General features: G+C 42.3%; 4 protein-coding genes across 10 annotated transcripts in view; 1 reads left to right on the top strand and 3 right to left on the bottom strand.

Annotated features, from left to right (window-relative positions):
* Positions 1-133: 133 nt before the first annotated feature.
* On the bottom strand, positions 134-3,452 carry LOC115061963 (ATP synthase subunit beta, mitochondrial-like). Its single transcript, XM_029530559.1, has 10 exons — positions 3,309-3,452; positions 2,703-2,876; positions 2,414-2,588; positions 2,093-2,214; positions 1,802-1,986; positions 1,293-1,451; positions 1,076-1,198; positions 779-991; positions 462-663; positions 134-382 (listed from the first exon to the last, which is right to left on the bottom strand). Exons 1-10 carry the CDS (start codon positions 3,412-3,414, stop codon positions 285-287), a joined length of 1,557 nt encoding a protein of 518 aa, XP_029386419.1. The 5' UTR covers positions 3,415-3,452; the 3' UTR covers positions 134-284.
* A 691-nt stretch (positions 3,453-4,143) lies between these two features.
* naxd (NAD(P)HX dehydratase) lies at positions 4,144-9,259 on the bottom strand. 6 transcript variants are annotated; one of them, XM_029530504.1, is made up of 11 exons: positions 7,792-9,065; positions 7,300-7,699; positions 6,853-7,009; positions 6,691-6,736; positions 6,482-6,570; positions 5,815-5,923; positions 5,549-5,599; positions 5,338-5,442; positions 5,115-5,235; positions 4,822-4,945; positions 4,144-4,554 (listed from the first exon to the last, which is right to left on the bottom strand). In XM_029530504.1, exons 1-11 carry the CDS (start codon positions 8,320-8,322, stop codon positions 4,404-4,406), a joined length of 1,884 nt encoding a protein of 627 aa, XP_029386364.1. In that variant the 5' UTR covers positions 8,323-9,065; the 3' UTR covers positions 4,144-4,403. The 6 variants fall into 6 exon arrangements, with proteins under 6 accessions (XP_029386364.1, XP_029386363.1, XP_029386365.1 ...); XM_029530503.1 differs by having other exon boundaries at positions 7,279-7,713; positions 7,809-9,065; XM_029530505.1 differs by having other exon boundaries at positions 7,279-7,713; positions 7,822-7,938.
* A 1,511-nt stretch (positions 9,260-10,770) lies between these two features.
* rab20 (RAB20, member RAS oncogene family) lies at positions 10,771-15,088 on the top strand. The gene is made up of 2 exons (XM_029530777.1): positions 10,771-11,290; positions 13,919-15,088. The coding sequence occupies exons 1-2, from the start codon at positions 11,101-11,103 to the stop codon at positions 14,518-14,520; spliced, it is 792 nt and encodes a 263-aa protein (XP_029386637.1). The 5' UTR covers positions 10,771-11,100; the 3' UTR covers positions 14,521-15,088.
* A 97-nt stretch (positions 15,089-15,185) lies between these two features.
* Positions 15,186-20,420, bottom strand: part of col4a2 (collagen, type IV, alpha 2) — a 44,096-nt gene continuing 38,861 nt past the window's right edge. For both annotated transcript variants that reach the window (XM_029530774.1, XM_029530775.1), the window contains 12 exons: positions 20,311-20,418; positions 20,118-20,225; positions 19,950-20,021; positions 19,643-19,768; positions 19,366-19,482; positions 19,117-19,278; positions 18,873-18,971; positions 18,634-18,780; positions 18,425-18,541; positions 17,830-18,021; positions 16,884-17,170; positions 15,186-16,414 (listed from right to left, as the gene is read on the bottom strand). In XM_029530774.1, coding sequence (XP_029386634.1) covers positions 16,160-16,414; positions 16,884-17,170; positions 17,830-18,021; positions 18,425-18,541; positions 18,634-18,780; positions 18,873-18,971; positions 19,117-19,278; positions 19,366-19,482; positions 19,643-19,768; positions 19,950-20,021; positions 20,118-20,225; positions 20,311-20,418 — 1,790 coding nt within the window. In that variant the 3' untranslated portion in view covers positions 15,186-16,159. The remainder of the gene's footprint in view (positions 16,415-16,883; positions 17,171-17,829; positions 18,022-18,424; positions 18,542-18,633; positions 18,781-18,872; positions 18,972-19,116; positions 19,279-19,365; positions 19,483-19,642; positions 19,769-19,949; positions 20,022-20,117; positions 20,226-20,310; positions 20,419-20,420) is intronic.

Genomic DNA, 20,420 nt, shown 5'->3' with positions numbered 1-20,420 from the left:
ACCTCAGTATTATGTCTTATTAAAAGTTAGACTTATTTCATTAAAACAAATTACCATTTTTCAAATGTTTTGCTCACTGACACTGCCAACAACAGGGGGAAGAAACCATGACCAAAATAAAGATGTATTGCAACATAATTTTTTTATTTCATCTTCAACTTTCCGGAGAAATGGAACCACATCACAACATACTTAGCATGACAAGTTAGAAGTTCCTCAAATAGAAATTATACTGTACAAATATTTATCTAATAAAAAACTTTTCAACCTAGCAGATAAATGATTTATGAATGCTCTTCTGCCAGTTTGTCAGCCTTCTGGACAACTTCTTCAATGGGACCCACCATGTAGAAAGCTTGTTCTGGTAGGGCATCATATTCACCTTGAAAAGAGAATAGCAATTGCAATCAAATGTGCATTAACTTAATTTCAAAATATTTGCGCCAAGTATAGCACTCTACCTCCCAGAATGCTCTTGAAGCCTTTGATTGTTTCCTTAAGAGGCACCAATTTGCCCAAGTGGCCAGTAAAGACTTCTGCCACTTGGAAGGGTTGTGATAGGAAACGCTGGATCTTGCGAGCACGGGCTACAGTCAACTTATCTTCCTCAGACAATTCATCCATTCCCAGGATGGCAATAATATCCTGCAATGATTTGTAATCCTAAAAAAAATAAATAAAGTTTTAGCTGTTAAATGAATTTTTTTTTTAATTTCATTTTTGGATTGCAGCAATTGTGTAAAGTCCTAAGTATTTTAGCATCCCACATAAGGCTTGCCTGAAGAATCTTCTGTACACCACGAGCAACATCATAGTGTTCTGCACCAACTATGTTGGGGTCCATGATGCGGGAGGTGGAATCCAGGGGGTCCACAGCAGGATAGATACCAAGCTCAGCAATGGCACGGGACAACACTGTAGTCGCATCCAAGTGAGCAAAAGTTGTGGCAGGAGCAGGATCAGTTAAGTCATCGGCAGGCACATAGATAGCCTGTAACCAGGAACTATTTTAGTGTGCATAATTCAGTTATGGCAGAATGCACTGATGTGTGATCAACATCCAATATCTTCTTACTTGCACAGAGGTAATGGAGCCCTTCTTAGTGGTAGTAATTCTTTCCTGCATTGTACCCATGTCAGTGGCCAGGGTCGGCTGGTAACCCACAGCAGAAGGGATACGACCCAACAGTGCAGACACCTGCCCCCCCCCCAAAAAAAATAAATAAATTCAGATATAGTCATACACTTTGAAACTGGTCTCGTTGCCAACAGCTGTAAATGTGATTGCAAACCTCTGATCCAGCCTGGGTAAACCTAAAGATGTTGTCAATAAAAAGCAGCACGTCCTGTCCCTCCTGATCACGGAAGTATTCAGCAACTGTCAGACCAGTAAGAGCTACTCTAGCACGGGCACCTGGGGGCTCGTTCATCTGACCGTACACCAGCGCCACCTCAGGACGAGAAAACCCAGAAGATTTAGCATGAACGTGCATTTAAATGAATCCCATCAACATCAGTTAACTCCAGTTTACGTCAGAGGTCTCCAGCTCCGGTCCTGGAGGGCCACTTTCCTGCATGTTTTAGATGTTTCCAGCGCCAACACACCTGATTCAAATGATCAGTTTGTCACAAAGCTCTGCTGAAGTCTGATCAGGAGTCACTCATTTGAATCAGGTGTGTTGGAGCAGGAAACACTAGAACATGCAGGACAGTAGCTCTCGAGGGCCAGCGTTGGAGACCTCTGCTTTACATCATGCTGAGTAAAGACTAAATTATGCCTGAAATGCATTCATTTTGGTACCTTCGAGGTTGTGTCCTTAAGGTTAATAACACCAGACTCAATCATCTCATGATACAAGTCATTTCCCTCACGGGTTCGCTCTCCAACTCCAGCAAACACAGAATAACCACCATGTGCTTTGGCTACGTTGTTTATCAGCTCCATAATTAATACAGTCTTGCCCACACCAGCACCACCAAAAAGACCTGAAGGTATACAACATAAAAAAAAAAAAAAAAAAAAATCAATTATAAGCATGCATGATATTTTGATTGTTAGCAGGAAGTCTGTAGTCAAATATATTGTACCTACCAATCTTTCCACCCTTGGCATAGGGAGCCAGCAGATCTACCACTTTGATGCCCGTGACCAGGATCTCTTGCTCCACACTCATGTCTGTAAACTCTGGGGCCTCAGCATGAATAGGAGCAGTCCTGCAGGAAAAAGGTCATACCAAAACATATAGGTCTATATATTTTTATTAACAATAAGTCACAAGAAACCAAACCACCAGATTAAAACAAACTAGCTCCTGCAGTAGACAGGGCAGCAAAGTTAGAAATCCATCACAGATTTTATCAACATTAAGAGAGGTTAAAATAAGTCCAGCACTGTGAGCCTGTAAAGACTTACTGCTTGGTGCTTATCGGACCCCTCTCATCAATGGGTTCTCCAATGACATTCATGATCCTGCCCAAAGTCTCGGGGCCCACAGGGATCCTGATGGGGGCTCCGGTGTCCAGAACCTTCTGACCACGTACCAGACCCTCTGTACCATCCATGGCAATAGTCCTGACTGTATTTTCACCTGGAGAAACACACGAACGGAGACAGTAAAGTCAGGGATCAAAGGCCACAAAAGGTATAGAGGACACACATTTTACACTGTCTAAGACCCACGGGATCACCTCAACCTACTCACCCAGATGCTGTGCCACCTCGAGCACGAGCCGGCTCTCACGGCCAGCCACCTCAAGGGCATTGAGAATGGGAGGAAGGCCTTCGTCGAACTGGACATCCACCACAGCACCAATGACTGCCACTATGCGGCCATTGGCCAGCGCAGCCTCAGCAGCTGGGGCGGCATAACCCCTGCCTGGAAGGACAGTGGTTGGAGAAGGATAGTGATTGTAAAGACAATAAATTTAACAACTTAAAACAGCAGCAGCTAGGTTAAAAAAAATAAACACACTCTGGATATTTTAGTTTCATTGATAGAATTACGCTTATTTTTGTCGTCATTTAAAGTCACTGTTTATATTGTTAAAACATGCAGTCTGTCAAAACATCTGACGTGCTCTACAGAAAGGTCACTGGTTGCAGTCCAAATTCCAAAGCATGAATGGAGACACAATTTGACAAAAATCACACTTTTCATTTTGATGTAACAGATTTGACTGAACAGATGTCCCTGCAGGTCGCGGCTCGATGGAGTGAGTCCATGGCAAAGTTCAGGCCCGTCCCACTCAGCGTGCACACATTTGTGTTGGAGACAAGTGAGGGGCCGTGTAAAAAAGTATGCACTTACTCAAATGAAGAGCTGCATGTGTCGCACCGATGGTCTTTGAGGAGTTAATCCTGGGCTTAAAAGCCCGCAGAGCGCCGCCGCAGCAGCGTCCCACTGCCCCCAACATGGCGAAGATGGCTGAAGGCGAAGCCGTACTCGGAGCTGAGCGAGCTTTTCACTGTTGCTAGCGCCTCAGTAAGGAAAGCCCCTATTGGCTGTTCTAGATGACGTCACCAGACAATTTACAATTTACTTAATTCCGTTCATTTTATTCACATATTTGTTGACTACATTATTTTACAGACAGTTTAAGGTTTAAAGATGATCATTCTAACTGACGTATTTTTATGCAACACTGTATTTGCATTAAAGTTTATAACTTCATATAATAATGCGTCATGGTATTATTATATGGCCTGCTACACTTTCATGTTAGTGAATCTGCCGTTAAAGAAGTTCAGCCAGTTGAGAAGACAGACGTGTAGCCAGTGTTTCAGAGTTTCTGGCATTGATACACAAAAGCAGATCTGTGAATGCGTCCTATAAACAAATCAGAGCTCAGACCAGCGGATGTCCAGCCTATATTGATGCAGTAAATCCTGATGAAATAGAGTTCTAGTTGTTGAACAGATTGGATTTTGTTTGCATGTTGCTCCTTAACTTTTATTTTCCTGAACATTGTTTATTTGACATGTGGATTTCCCATTGATTTGTCCCTTATAGGTTTCACGGTAGTCAGTCGTGACTCAGGCATTTCAATGGTGCAAGTTAACATTGCCACCCTGTGGCAACAAAGCTAAACCGCAATGCTGAAGGTTACTTTAAGAAAACGTCAAAAAAAAAACATCACAAAAGATTGTCTTACTTATTATTTATTTCAAAATTCAAATAGTTTAAGGGTTTGTTTTTTTTTTTGCTCTGTGTTGGGCTGTCAACAGTGTGTATGTTTTTGAGTACGGTCTTTAATCTTCATTAAAATTCTACTTAATCACAACATTTTTCCATCATCCAACCCACTCACAGGCTGAAGCAACAGTTATTAAGGATAGCAATCTGTTCATATATGAATGTACAACTTTTAGCTTTTTCTTTAGAACAACAGTTTGAGTTCTCTTGTCAGCTTTCAAAAAGCTTTTTAAAGGCTGAGCCAATCTCCTGGATCATGTCTGAGGTGGTGGTGGACCTGCCGTGCTGCTGGAAAGCTTGACTGTTGCACTGTCTGGTGAGTGAACAGGCTCCGAATGCTGCAACCAATGATGGACTCGCACTGCAGGAAGGCAAAATAATGGCTTAGGGAATATGAAACCGCATCTATATCTGTAATATGACATTTTAAAAAAAGGGCAACTCTTGTGTTTCTGGACTTTTTAGCCATTTGGTATACCTAACTAAGAAACAAAAATACTGGAGATGTATATATAGAATTAGATTTTAGAAATTCTTCACGTAATGTTGTTTGTGCACTTTGTGGGTCATGTGGTTAGACATGAAAAAATACTGGCATGGTCTTTTATATACTTATATTAAAACCCACCTTCTAAGCAGTCCAGCTGCAAAGGCAGTATGGGCCCAGTGTGCCAGCACTCCCATAGATCCTGACAGCAGATCACCCTGGCCACCACATCGTCTTCCACTGCCTTCAATATTGCATGAAATCACTGAAAACAAGGAGTCTCAACTTAAAATAAAACAAAAGAGTATCCCAGTGCATATAGATCAAAGTGTATATTCGTATACATTAATGCAACAGATGAGCAACTTGCTGGAACATTTTTAAAGCTTGTCTGGAAAAGCTGAGTGAAAACTCTCTATGGGCTTGATACTGACCCTTGCTGCCATCTGTAATGAGATCATGTTCTCCTTTTAGCACCAGGGTGAGGTTGCCCATGGCTACACTGAGCTGCATGACACTGCGTTGATGATCACTGCTGTCCATGGGTTCATGGTGCTGAGAAAGAGAGGAACAGAAAAAAAACCCCACACACATATTTTGAAACATATTTCGAAGCTCATTAAACCTCATTATATAGTGTTTCCACTAGAGACTCACCAGTGCCTCGTACAGTCGGGTGAACTCCATGAAATTAGGTGTGAGAATACCCTTCTGGTACCCTTGAATAACAGATGGTTGCTGTGTAACTAGCCATAATCCATCCTGTTAAAAACAAGCAAACAAACACACACACTCGGTGGCTGTGCATAGCTATGCAAACAAAATCCCATCTGTTCAACAGCTGGAACTTTATTTCATCAGGACTTACTGCATCAATGACTATCGGGATATCTCTTGCTTTGCACTTCTCTATCACCTCCTAAAGGAGAGAAAAGAAAGAGTTATTTGGAGATAAAGTAAAAATTAGACATTATTGAGAAATCCTTATGTAGTGATCAACCTCAAGAGTATACTGGTCTCTTAATTCTATCATAAAAAACACAAAAAAAAAAAAAAAAGTTTTCCGATTGTCCACAACTAGCTGACCTATGGGTCTATTTTCAGTGCAAGACAATGTAAATACATTTCATACACCTTAGCTGTTTTCAGTAATAAGTCTTCTCTCCCTAGACCTGGTCCCACTACGAGTCCGTGCAGTCTTGGGAGCCATTTTTCAATCTCTTCCACTGCATTAGGGCTGTCCCTTGACAAGCACACACAGAGAAATAAACATAAATCGATTTTATATAAGTTGAATTGCATACATTATTGAGTAAAACTCTGTTCATGCTCTTACACCCAATATGTACACATTTTACTTCTATAAATACAGCTAAAACTGCCATTAAAGCTCATGAATAGCAATCATGAACACACAATGTATTTTGAAGGACAACAATCACACTGATTTTTATCACTGGGTCTTCCTTCAGTCGATAGCAGGCGAGAAGGCACAACGATCAAAGCAACTTGTGAATTTTCATATAGGGTAATACGGTAAATAACTGGCTTATAAGCAACTGCAAAATTTCACCTAACAATTTTACAATATTACTTATTATTAATGATTGTCATTATAGAACATCACAATTCATTGTGACGCTTTTACAATAGCTCTCCTGAAAATGTGTAGCAATTACAACTGCCCATTTAAGAATATAATATTTGTAAAGAAAAGTCACCATACCTCATGTAAGTACATACGGGTTATTCTTTTTCTTAACAGACATATTGTTGTGTGTGATGAATATCTTGTACTTACAGAACAGGGTGAACTATGAGCTCAGGGCTGTATGATTTGATGACAGTGGCAGCGTCTTTGGTGCAGAAAACGTGAGACAAGTCAGCTCCCTAGAAACAAGGAAAAAAGTGCAGTCACTACAGCAGAACTGGACATGAGCTAAAAGCCATAAGGTTGTATTCTGTTAAATGAATTCAAAATCTGTCAGGATTATTATGGTCATTATTTACCACTTTGAGTGCAGAGATAGCAGCAAAGTATGGAGCCCCAGTATAGCTTTAGGGAGTGAAAACACAAAAAATTTAGGGCAGATGTTCTGTAAACAACTAACAACTGTTGTTGCTGAGTCTTGGTTGTATTAAAGAGGAGGCTTTGGTTTTTGTGCCACATACTCTTGGCATCCTCCAATGATCCCAATACGTCCATCTTGTCCTTTGTGCTTTTTGGATGTCAGGGCGGGAACTATGTTCTTTACCAGTGAGAGCATGTTATCATCATCATCCATGCCTCTCTTCAATGTCGACCCCAAGCTATAGTAGCGTTCAAACACTGAGGAAATAAAACAGTGAGAGTTTCAAAAAGTGGAGTGCCTCTTAATATTCAGTGAGCAGCTAAGATATGCTTTTACCTTCCATTGACATGACCTAACAAAAGATAACAAATGCAAAACAAACACAGACAACGCACTGCAAATAAAGATAAATTAACTAATGAAGACGCAAATGACGCTGCACATTACAGCCGATATGCCTGTAATTTCCAAGTCCTCCTTCTCAAATTCCACCTCAGGGCTGCAAACATAACACCGAGCCCAGTACCTAATGGGGTAGTCAGTTGACTCTGTTGGTTGAAACAGTCTTTCTGCTGTGAGGGGCGTCTGAAATGACTAGTTTGGCCACGTGCACATGATGGAGAGGCACTGGAGAAGACAGATGAGGGGACAGCAGGAGCCGTCTTGGGGGGGGTGACAGGAGAACTGGGTCTGGTGGAGGAGATGCTGGAGAACATCTGGCCAAGCATCTGAAGCATGTGTAGCTCCCTGGCATGCTCGGCCTCCCTGCGGCGGTCTTCTGCCTGCAGGCGCTGCTCCTCCATCCGGTAGAAGTTGTCCTCGGCCTGGGCGCTCTGCTCCAGGTACTGCTCCATTAGTTTCTCCATGGGGAAGTTCGTCCGTCTCTTCCTTGGTCGCTTAGGCGTTCTGTTTGACAGACTACTGGCCGACTGGTTGCTGTTGGGAGGCTTTACTAGTGTGTCTGAAGTGGGGAAGAGAGAGACATTATGTGATGAAAATACAAAAATTAAAACTCTGCATTCATCTAGCACCAGGCAACAAATGCATGGAACGTACTGTTATTGCCCACCGTCACTTTAACCGGAATAGGGATGGGGACAGTGGGGTATTCCAGCTTGACTTCAGTCTCTGCAGGGTAAGGACACTCCCCTCTGCCTTCGGAGTCGACATCCTGAGCATCCTCTCCATCCTCCTCCAGGCCCTCCACGGTCTCCTCCCCCCCCGCACCGCTGTCCATAAACTCATGAGGGTCAAGACCGGGCCGGTTGCTTAAAATCCTCTCCATGGTGTCGTAAAACTTACAGATCTTGTGGTACTGCCCGTTGTTCCGCAGATTGCCCTCCTTGGCCAGCAGGTACTGTCTCTTGAGGCTCTTGATCCGCACCCTGCACTGCTCCGGCGTCCTGTCAAAGCCCATTGACCCCAGCCTCCGGGAGACGTCTCGGTACACGAAGCTGTTTCTGAAGTTTCCATCCAGCGCCGCCTGGATGTCCTGCTCCCCCCAGATGTTCAGCAACGTCCTCGTCTCCACGTCCGACCACAGGAAGCCCCGCGTTGTGTTCGCCTGCATGGTGAATCCGGACGGGCTCGGCCGGAGTCACCTCCGGCTCTCTGGGCTGGATGGAGATGTTGACACTGCGGATTATGATGGAGGGCACGGGTCTTTGTTCCAGGTATGGCCAAACAACATCAGTCGCCTGAGGACGGACAGCTGAGCTGCTTTACGAGGACCTGGAGGACTCACAGTTGCAGTTTCCAACTTGGGGACCATTACAGGACCTTCCGCAGGTCGGCCCTATCTGAGCGTGCTGGCGGGAAACCTGCCGTCTATTTGTCCCTTTACGTCGCTCGCAAAATGAGTCGCTTGGCTCTTTGATTGAAACTGACTGGGAATCGGCTTTTTCCAAATCCTACCCGAGGACCCCGCCTTCACCAGGCGGGTTTAAAGACTGACCCCTGATCAGTCCTACATGGGGCAACTTCCCCCTTACCCGCACGCTCCTCCTCCGCCCCTCCCAGGTGTCTGCCGGGTCCTAGAGACCTGACATTACCCAGCACTTTACCCTGTCAACTCCTCCATTATCGGGCTTTTAGCTGCAGCAAAGATAATGTAGTAGCTACCGGGCTGTTGCAATTAAATCCTTTACACCTCCTTCACTTTACCTCTCCCGTCCAAACAGACCAATGTGGCGATAATCGCTAGAGCAACTGTGACCGAGAAAAAGGGCAGTGACTGAATCTGCAGCGACATGTTGCGATTCATCCTCCGTCCGACCCCGCAGACCCCGCAGACACCGACACACGGAGCCTCTTCCCCCCGCTGCTTCTTACCGAAACCGTAACTGCGCCTCAACGCTGACAAATGAGTGTGGGCGATCCGGATCATGAGGCCGGTCCGATCCGGCCCAGGAGGACAGGAAGAAGGAGTCGGCGATGCCTTCAAGGCCTCCTCGGACAGACGGAATATGTCAACAAACAGGGAACAGTAAATCTAAAAAGTTAATGGTAAAATTTGGCCGCTATTATTGATTTAATAACCACAGCAACAAGATGACGCATCTTTTTCTGTCCATAGTGTAAAATAAAAGGGTAGCTATCACTCTACTGGCTATAAAGGTTACATACATAAGCCGGAAGTATACGGACTGAGAAGCAAACACGTGGAAATGTAAATAATAATAATATTAAGAAGACTAAAGTGGCGGCTTAGCTGACACCTCGGACTATCTGATCTTTAGCTCTTTTTTCTATTTACGACAGGACTTTACTGTGGGACATTGGTTAATGAATCTTGAATTAAATAAAAAGTAGAAAAACTTATTTAAACAGAAAATGACGCATAAACATGAAATCAAAAATACACCGGTCTTTCACTTAGACTCAAACACTTTAATTTGACGGAATTAAAAAGACAATTTAATCTGCTGTGAATAGCCTACTGTTTTCAAGAGAATTCCGTTTTCAATGTTTTTTTGTTTTTCATCATCTTTGATAACATGTGTTCGTGTGATTTTTCACGACCACACTCGTGTTTTAAGATTTAGCATTTTATACCCTAATCTTTACCTCGTAGGCTAAAAAAAATAAACAAACAGAAACAGCAGCACAAAGCCTTTAATCTAAAGAGCCACCAATATACCAACCGCAGATAGTCTCAAAGTTGCTGGGAGGACAACAAATGCCAACCTAAAAAAGTTTGACCCTGATTAAAATTTTTGGATCGATAGCTCTAATTTACTTTTGCCACACTTTTATTGTATATATATTCACAATGCCTTGTCACTTTCTTCCCACATAATTTTTTTCCTAAACTTCACAACACAGTGTTTTCCAAATTATTTGTTTTCCCTGGGTAATTTTTTAAAAGCAAATCAGTAGAAGTGGGTGGTATTTTACTTTAAGGTATTCTATTTTACTGGACATGACAGTCGAGATGTGTCGTTCGTGAACGATTCGTTCATTTTGAACTAATCTTTTGTATGACTCAGGAGTAACAAGACATCTGTTTTTCCTCTGGTCCACACATTCACAGGCTCAGATTCATTCACGAACAGGTCTTTCTGGCACATATTCTCTGTGTAGGAATGGCTGATTTGTTGAATCATAACTACGTAGATTCATAACTACGGGTCTTCGGGTCTTTCATTCATTATTCCTGTGGTACCAGCAGTAACACAACCAATGCTGTCACTAGTCTGTGGGCGAGTCTGGTCTAGTCTCTAGTCTCTGGAGGGCTCTGGTCTCTGGGAGTTCCAGTCTCTGTGGAGGGATCTGGTCTAGGGAGTCCAGGGGATCCCGTCTCTGTGGAGGGATCAGTGTGTTGGAAACCAGTTCATGTTTTTCATTACCGCTTTTTCGATCTAATTAACCTAGATTGCCCACAGGAATCGAACCTTCTTATTTAGGGGCAACAGCGCTACCCACTATGCCACCGTGCTGCTCAAGGAACATGGCACAAAACCGGTAGATCAGCAACCTCTGTATTTTTAATTTACATCCCAGTTCATTTTCAGGTGCAATATTATATTATCATCACGAGATTAAAAGACCCGTGCCAGTAAAAAGATCCGAACTTCCCATCCCTACCTGACAGGCAGAGCGCAGGGTACAAAGATCCCAGCGTCCTCTTCGGCTCCGCACCTACTTCCTGTTTGACCGCCGTTACTTTCTGAAGTTCAGCCAGCGGCCGGGCCGGCAGCGGACTGCGACGCTGTCACTAATTCACCTCGATGCGTAACATGGCGTTTGTCGGAGGAGCTCTCGAGCAGCGCGGCGTTATTTCCAGGAGCTAGACCGCGCTTTTTTTTTTTCTTTTTAACTTTTAAAGAGAGCCAGCCACACCACCACCATGCCCGAGGTGTCGAAAATGAAGAAGCCCGACGTCAAAGTGGTTCTCCTGGGAGACATGAACGTGGGGAAGACGTCGCTGCTCCACAGGTACACGGAGCGGAAATTCAAAGACACCATCAGCACCGTCGGAGGGGCGTTTTTCCTCAAACAGTGGGGACCCTACAATATCTCCATATGGGACACTGCTGGTAATATGTGTGTGTGTGTGTGTATTTGACTACTGCTTATCTAAAACTCTTCATCTAGCTGTGTTTACCTGATAAGGCGTGATCCCGCCACCTGAGGCAATCACAGGCATGTGACCTTCGGTGTGTACGGGCAGCCCGCTTCACGACAACCTTTGCAGTTTGTGTGTCCGGCATTTCCCAGAAAAACAAACAAACAACAATTCTAATGTTTAAACAAAGACGAAACCATCAGACGTCCTGTTATGTCTTGCACAATTAAAACCCTTAAGGCAAAAAAAAAAAACAAAACAAAACAAAGATTTTACGCGGTAAAAGTGGATAAGATTGTAAAATAAATGAACATATTAACATTGAAGTTTGTCAAATACATTTAAATGAATGTAGCTTTCAAGAAAAATGAAAACATGAAATAGCCTCTAATGAAGATAGACATGTTAGTCAAGCGATTAAACAACACAATATTTGATAATCATCAGGTCAGTTTTATTTCTATTGTGATTCCAGGCCATTTATTGATTTCCTTCCTAAAGGTGTTACAAATGAATGGAGCTAAAATGTATGAATTCCTTCATTTGAAAAAGTGGTGTGTGATAATGCTGGTAAACAATTTTTTTTGTCATTGCCCATTTTGAAACCCCAGATTGGCTCTTGGTCTGTTATAATGTGAATTGCTAATGTGCTAGCAGATTGGCCTTAGGTTCCTTAACACTTTAAGGATAAGTTTGTTATAATCCTCAAACAGAATTAAGTTAAAACGTCGCTGCAGAGTTGGTCAAAATTCTGTATTGTGAAATCACTACTCTGATGTGTTCAGGATCAATGATGAGTGTGCATCTTAAGTTATTTCTGAATTATCTTAAATTTGTTAATGTGGTTTGACACTACAGCCAGTGGAATTGAATAAATATAAACAGAAAAGAAAGTAATTGATGTGTGAAGTTGAAAGCGACAGTGTTGTTTACACACTAATAGTTTCAATGCTACACTACTGGCACAGTTGGGCAGAGACCAGACTTTCTGCTCTTCACCTATTAACAGTGTTCTTATAGTAAATTAAGTACATGACTTGAGTGTAGATTTTACAGGACAGCAGGATCAGAGAGAGGGATCTCAGAAGCCTTTTCTTTAGATTCATTTGTTTCAATAACAAATGTGTTTATTTTTATTGGCTGGGACAAGAATTGTTCATGTACTTACTGCAGACCTAACTGTAGACATGAATCATGGAAATCTCCAGTCAATTACACACTTCACAAAAATAGTTTTGGTGATCCACAGAGATAAGGACAGGCAGGCCATGTCCCCAGTAAACAATTTCCCCCCTGTGCTCCCTAACTCCATGACCTCTGACTGAAAGCCATTGCGTTTGTTTTACTCGGTCAGTGTGGTGAAGAAATGCCGGATAAGCGCTGAGTCATTTCAAGGCAACAGACCTTTCAGCATAAGCACTCAAGTTTTGGGACAGTGGTGTTTATACAGGTTTTATCAAAATGTGTCATACATTTGGCTTGTCATACTGACTCCAGGAGGTCTGTTGTTTATTTCCCCTCTGGTTAAAACAGGTTTTATTCAGATATTTTGATTTCATAAACCCATTTTAGGGATATAAGCTGTCAACCTAGTTCCTGTTCCTGAGTCACATGAGAGAGTGATGACAGGAAGACTGGACTCCCTGCACTTTAACCCGTCTTCTCCAAATGTGCATCCAGTAGTGCTTTCCAGAGGAAGGAGCAGGACTGAGTGGAATCACTACAGCTGATAGTAAAAGAAGAGGAAATATATCCCACCCATAGTTCTTCAGTGTATTGATATATATTTCAGGATGTATCTGTGAAGAATTGATTTTATATAAAAAAAAAAAAATCTCATGGATTGAGCTGAGATAATTAGAAAGCTTGCTAGAAAAACTAACCAACTTTTTAAATCAAAATCTCAGACGCTCAGTTAAAAAAATAATTTGATGTAAACTCAATGCCAAATATATTAGTTGGAGGGGGAAAAAAAAGACACAACAGCCAATAAGAATTGATTGTTGTGGCCCAAAAATATGTAAACCTGTTGCTGCCAGCTAATTAAGCACCACCAACTGAAATGGTCACAGTCCAATGCAGATGTCCCAACATGAATTAGAATAAATTCTAATGTTTGTTTGACTACTGAAGGATGTGGATCCAACCATAAGAATGATTTTGAATACTTTACCTTTCTTCACTGATGTCAATTTGTTGAACAAAATATCAGAAGTGCATCTCAGTATAATTCAACAAAGTCTAAAATGACCTGAAAGTTCAATCAACCCAAATGAAAATGGTTTCAGACATTCTCTCCTTCATGAAGATTAATTCTTGGACTGTTGTATTAGACTGCATTAATTATAGCTGACTGTAACTAATAAGCTGGCAAACAAGGGATGGCCACAGTCACAATCCATCCACACACAATGTTGCCTTTCAAGCATTCGGCATATTTTAACAACAAAGGTTGCTTCTGTTTTCAAACTGCTGACCTATTTGTCTCCTCTCTGTGCTGCTGCTTATGCATTATGGCGTTCAAGTCTGTGCAGTTATGTGTTCATGCTGAGTTGGTTCCCTGCAGCATCACAGGCACTGACCTGCCGTGTCTCCTCAGGTCGTGAACAGTTCCACGGTTTGGGGTCCATGTACTGTCGAGGCGCGGCTGCTGTCATACTCACTTATGACGTTACCAACTGGCAAAGCTTAGCCGAGCTGGAGGAGCGTTTCCTGTCCCTGACGGATACCGCTAACCATGACTGCATTTATGCTGTAGTGGGCAACAAGGCTGATCTCACAGACCCGAAGGCCCATCTGTCCCAAGACCTAGATGGAGTGTCTCAAGATCAAACTGAGTGTGAGGAAGACAGGACCGAACCGCAAGTACTGTCTGCCTGTCCGACACCCCCGGCCTCCCCTGCATCCCTCTCTGGGATGATCCTGCACAAACAAGTCACCCATGAGGATGCATTGGCTCTTTATGGGAGAATACTGCGCTATAAGGGCCTGGAGGAAAAGAGCAGCCTGCCTGCAGAGAAAATGTGCTTTGAAACAAGTGCCAAGACAGGCTACAATGTGGACACTTTATTTGAGACTCTCTTTGATCTGGTGCTACCTTCTATCCTGAGGAAGAGAAATGAGAACCAGGAGTCTCCAACAGTTGACCTGGAGGAGTGCAGGGTGGCCAGTGGCAAGCGGACCAAATCTACCTGCTGCTAGAATCTGCTAAAAAGAAGTGGAGAGGCTGCCTAATGCTGACTCCATTTTTAACAAAGGACATTCAACAGGTTGGTCTGAGCACCAAAAGCATACTGTGATGGTACTTAATTGCTTACTTGACTGAGACCCAATAACATTAATGACATCCCAGTAAAACACACACACGCTTGATGGTATGAACAAGGTCAGAAAAAGCTAGTTCATAGTGTCCAGAGACATTCCCTGTGTAAGGAAGGGAAATAAATGCTTGCTGCATTATCACTTTGTACTTTGAAACCCTGCACTTGTATCCCAAAGATGTTTGTGAGCAGATAACATACGTAAGTCAGTCACTGCTAAAATGAATTAAATGTAAATGGAACAGCACTAATTGTTATTTGGGTGGCACATTTCACTGTGTTTATTATAGGTGAATTTTTAGTTTTTGTTTTTTTTGTTTTGTTTTTTTTTTTCTCTTTTCTCGAATCACACTTTCTAATTTACTTAAATATTTTGTGACTACTATTGATATCAATCTCTATATTGTATTACCACTTTTGTAACTTTTCAACAAGTGTAAATAGTGAATACCCCTGTTGCATTTTTAGATATGTTGTCATAATAAAGATTTTTTATTTTGCAGTTTGCCTGGTCTGTCAGTTTGTGACAGTAAAATGACACCGTCAGAAGTATAGCATCAACATTTATTCTTTACAGTCTTATGAAATCATGTTAAGAAAAATTACAAGTAAAAAAAAAAAAAATCTCTATTTTCATAATCTAATTGAGCTATTTCCAAACAAGGGAGCCTCAAAGAAGGGAAAATTTTGACTCGGGATCAGTGACCAGAGCAAGAATTTGCTACAGTCAGACCTTTGATCCAGGCTGTTGCCATCTTGGGGCAGTTCAATAATTAGTAGATTTATAAAGGTAATTTAGTTTTAAACACAAGTAGTGTTAGATAAGATATGATTAAAACTCTGAGGGAAGAGGGTCAAGTTCATTCAGTTGGCATAAATACAAAGAAATCAGTGCATTGTGTGAACATAGGGTGTATGAAAAATAGAGCTACAGACTATTTTGCAGTCATTGATAAATGCATAAAGTTAACAGCTTGGAAAGTCATATAAAAATAGGTTTTGTAAAAGCTGTGGTAGGGTAATACTGTCAATATCAACAAACAACACCTAATGACACATTGTTCAATTGGGAGAGAAGCAGTGTTAGTGGCTTTATGGTGGGCTGTATACCCTAAACAATGGAAAACAAAACATCCTTATAAACTGAAGCAGTGCATAAACAGGCATCTTTGGTTCAGCTGTAGTGTATGGTCTCTGATCTGTGTCACAGTAACTGAGGTAATAAGTTAAACAGTAAGCACCAATCTACATATATCATAAAATACTTTTCCCATAATGCTGTTGATTTCATTAAGGGGCTTCTCCTGTTTTATCTACAGTGGGGCATTTCATTCAAAGCTCAGAGAATCACACACTCATTACATATCTCAGCTCTGCAGTTTGGAGTTTCCCCATATACACTGATCTAATTCAGCATTTCAGAGTTCCTCCTTAATTTGGTTTGACACATGGATAGAGAGATGACACAAGACCTCTGTCAATGGACAAACTTCTTTCTGCCATCACTACTGCAGAGTCTTTCACAAATTCTTCATGCAGACCTGGCAGCGGCTGATGCGGGACAGGAGCTGGCCTGCTTTGAGCGTCTCTGCTGCCGGCTCAGTGTGGAAAGACTGATCTACGGATGTTAGCCAGAAGCTGTGCTTGTTAGCGAAGTAGTGGCATGTACCTTTGGCCCCATTGCACTCAATGAATGGTGTTGTGCGGAAGTCTTCAAGGCAGGAGCCGGGGGATGACAAGGATTGACCTCCACCTTCATTTCCTGCTGCTGTATGCTGTGGAAACAAAGGTGGCAGAGAAAGAAATGGGAATGCAGTATTTTAAGGAGAGATCCAGTGATTTTACATTTTCTTTTTGCCACCAAATAACATTAATAAATTATAAATGCTCACAGGCATCCAAATCTGCAGGAGACAATAACTTACTAGTTTTACTGATTTCTGCTGTTTGGGTAATGTTTGTTAAAAACAGCAATGGTCAATTGTTTTGTGAAATTATTTAACTCTTAAAAAATGAGATTTATGGTCAGCAGGAATTCAGAAGGTTGAGAGGATAGACCCACATTTCAATCGCAATCAAATCTGTACTCTCCAAAATAAACTAATCACTCCTTTAATTTAAATTAATTGGAGCCAGCACCTCTAAAGTAAAGTTCCCAAAAAAAATAAATCACTCAAGTGAAGCACAGATACTGAAAATCTACCAAAATACAGTACTTATGTTGATGATAAAACCACAGCTCACCATGAGGAAGGAGTAGCCAATCCAAAGGCTGCGCCAGCCCGCAGGACACTGTGGGATGGTGATGTCCTGGCTGTGGATAGCGATGGCAACAGAAGGCGCTTCGCATACCGAGCAGCGGCTAATGTATGGTTTGATCTCTCCCTCCTCTACTGGCATCATGGGAAGAGGAGCCGTTGTTGACAACCAGTAGGATTTATCATTTCTGCTGGCATAGTAACAAATGTCTCCAGGATTGCAGTAGAGGAAGGGCATGGTGCTGAACCGTGGGAGGCAGGAGCCAGCCAAACCTGAAATGACAGTCAAGTTACGCTTTGTGAGGCTTGGCAAGTTGTTTTGTATAACACAAATCTTTTAGCTTTAATGCTATGATTACATGTCATTGAATGAAAATGATTAAATTTCCATTTACTTAAAAAAAAAAAAAATAGAAATGGAACAATTGTACAGTTGAAAATCGACATTTGACAGGATTTGTAATATGTAATATATACAAATATATAGTTAAATACAACAGAGAAACAAAGAAAGATGAATTGGAGAAGAAACACTCAAAATGATTGCGTCACTACCAAGGAAGCCATTGGGAGTGTGTCACCAGTGTGACACAGGCTGGGGAAAATACACGTATTATATTCCACAAGTCACCTTCATGCCACTGTGTTGCAACTTGAAATCAGAGATTTTGTGATAACGCTGACTGGTTGAAACAAATCAAACTCTGCCGGCAGCGAGAGCTGAAGAGCCCGACCTCTTTTGCATGTCTTCTGCTTCACTGGCTCACAATGTCAGTTTCATTCAATGTGGAGATGTTCACCAGAACAATTAATGCATTTTGACAGCTATGTGCTATAACAAGCACCCAACAGCACTGCACAGTCAACTGATCTGTCTCCAGCAGCAAAGTCTATTTGCACCTGAGAGGAGATCTCAACTTATTCCAACTTACCAAGATCCTGGTTGTGGGCCTTTTCCTGGCCTTCAAGGTACAGCAGACTGTAGCCTCCCCACAGTTTATTCATCCCCACGGGACACATGGGCGTCTGCTCTGACTGACTGTGTTTCACCAACAGGTAGCCTACGCTGACGCTGCGGCCAGGCATACCAGGTAACCCAGGGATCCCAGGGTTGCCACGGTGACCTATTACAAAATGCAAAGTTTTGCAACATGACAAAATTATGCATTACATAATGATTCCAAAAATACACTTGTTATAACAGCAGCACTTTGTGGATCTGGATATGTATCATGCAACGTATTTAGGTTTCACTGTAAACTTTACTGTCTCAAATCTTTCACAATTGGCCTCAAAATCGACAGTTACACAATCAGATCTTCGGGAATTTTCAAGTTCTAAGCTCACTGGTATTAATTTTCGGTTCAATGCTTGATGTTCAAATGGTTCAATCACTTAAACTGTCACAATAAACAAAAATCTGAAAACTCCTGCTAACTGGTTTTCAGTTTAAGGTTCACCTACTTTAAAACCTCTAATCCAGGTTTATGAACCTAATGCTAAACTGCCCCACAGTGTCAGACACACCTTCCATGCCTTGCAGACCAGGGTGGCCGATTTTTCCAACCTCTCCACGGAATCCAGGAATTCCTGGTGTCCCACTGATTCCCGGCATGCCCTTCAGTCCGAGGGGTCCCATGAAACCTGTGCAGGAACACAATATGTAGATATTCATGAGCAGGACATTTCTGTCATGGATGCTTTTCTTTACAGCAGACTTTATTAAAAGGACTAACCCGGATCCCCTGGGGGACCCTCTGGCCCTGGTTCCCCTGCTCTTCCCTTTGGTCCCTGGATACCACGTGGCCCTGCATTTCCTCGCTCTGCTGGGATATGGATAGGAAGAGGAGCAGGACCCTGGTTTCCTGGGAAGCCAGGAAAACCTACAGAAGGGATGGATTATGTCATGACCAAGACAACAGAGAACGAATATTTGATATGTAGTGAATAGTGGATATATCAGGGCACAATTTACCTGGGATCCCTGCATTTCCTTTTGGACCAGCTGGTCCTCTTTCACCCTTCACACCAATAAAACCTGGAACGCCCATCAATCCTTGCTCTCCTTTCACTCCTATAAAGCAGAAGTATATCAAGGTTGTGCACAATGTAGCACATGATAACTTCACCAAATATCAACACACTATGCCATTTTAAGATCATCAAGTTATTTTTTAATTTTCTTTATTTCAGGTATTCTGCATGATATTTGTCCTTACCTTTCTTCCCAGAAACACCATTAGGGCCCCTTTGTCCAAATAAACCTTGATCTCCTTTGAATCCCTTCCTGCCAGGGACTCCAGGAAATCCATTAAATCCCATTGGACCCTTCTCACCAGGAGGAGCATTCACGCCAGGATATCCTCTGGGTCCAGGAAAACCTGATAAACAAATCAGTCAGATATTTAGACATGCTACATCTGAAGTGTACATAACACGTTATAACGGGTTTCTGTGCATTTTCTCACCATGGTATCCTTTAACTCCTATATAGCCATGGTCTCCACTGGCTCCTTGTTTGTCTGGAGTTCCATCTGGCCCTATGGAGCCACGAAATCCTGGTGGTCCAGGTTGGCCAGGGTCACCTGAACAAATGAAACACGAGATTAATGTAAGACTTATGTGATTAAATCACATTGCAGCATCCGTGTATCACATTGTGTGCGATACTGTGCATTCATTTGTTAAGGTTGATGGACTGAAGTCTAACTGAGCTCCTGTGAATGCAGAGGAGCAGCGGCTCACCGATGGGTCCCTGGAAGCCTTTCACGCCCTCTGTGCCTGGAAAACCAGACTGGTCGTTGGGGTCACCAATCTCTCCTTTTTCTCCTTTGGTTCCAGGATCGCCAGCTGGTCCAATGATATCTAGACCTGATAAAAACATGACCAGAAAATTAGCTTAAAAAAAGTAATTGTTTCAATGAGTAAAGGATCCAATTAGAAGTAGTATGTTAACATTTGACTGGTTTCTAAAAAAACACAGGTATATTTTAGTAGTGATGCGTGCACAAATACATTGATTTTTAATTCTTGCTTTACAGTGGTTGATTACCTGGTGTTCCTTGGATACCCTTTTGTCCTTTCAGTCCATGTAGTCCATAAAGACCCTTCAGGCCGGGGAAACCTGAGGACATTTATGTAGATCAGGTGGTAGAATATTGTGGCCAACAGGCATGTGCTTTAAAGAAAAGAAAAGATGACACTGGTCTGATTCTATTACCTTTGTTTCCTGAGAAGCCAGGAAAACCTGAATGTCCTTGGTTTCCAGGAATTCCAGGAAAGCCTTTTTCACCTTGGATACCAGGACTTCCTTTCTGGCCATCTGAGCCTGAATCAAAACAAAATGTGTATGAATCAAAGGGATTGCAATTTAATTCAAACGGCAAAGTACACAATTGGGTCATGTGTCTTACCTGGGTATCCAAATATTCCAGGATCTCCTGTATATCCTGGTTTTCCTGCAATACCATCAAAACCAGTGGTACCCCTGTCCCCAGGCAATCCAAGTAATCCTTTTTGGCCT

The sequence above is a fragment of the Echeneis naucrates genome, chromosome 21, assembly GCF_900963305.1.
Source record: "Echeneis naucrates chromosome 21, fEcheNa1.1, whole genome shotgun sequence".
In the NCBI taxonomy this organism is placed as follows: domain Eukaryota; kingdom Metazoa; phylum Chordata; class Actinopteri; order Carangiformes; family Echeneidae; genus Echeneis; species Echeneis naucrates.
The sequence above is the reverse complement of the archived record's forward strand: the minus strand, read 5'-3'. Positions and strand labels throughout refer to the sequence as shown.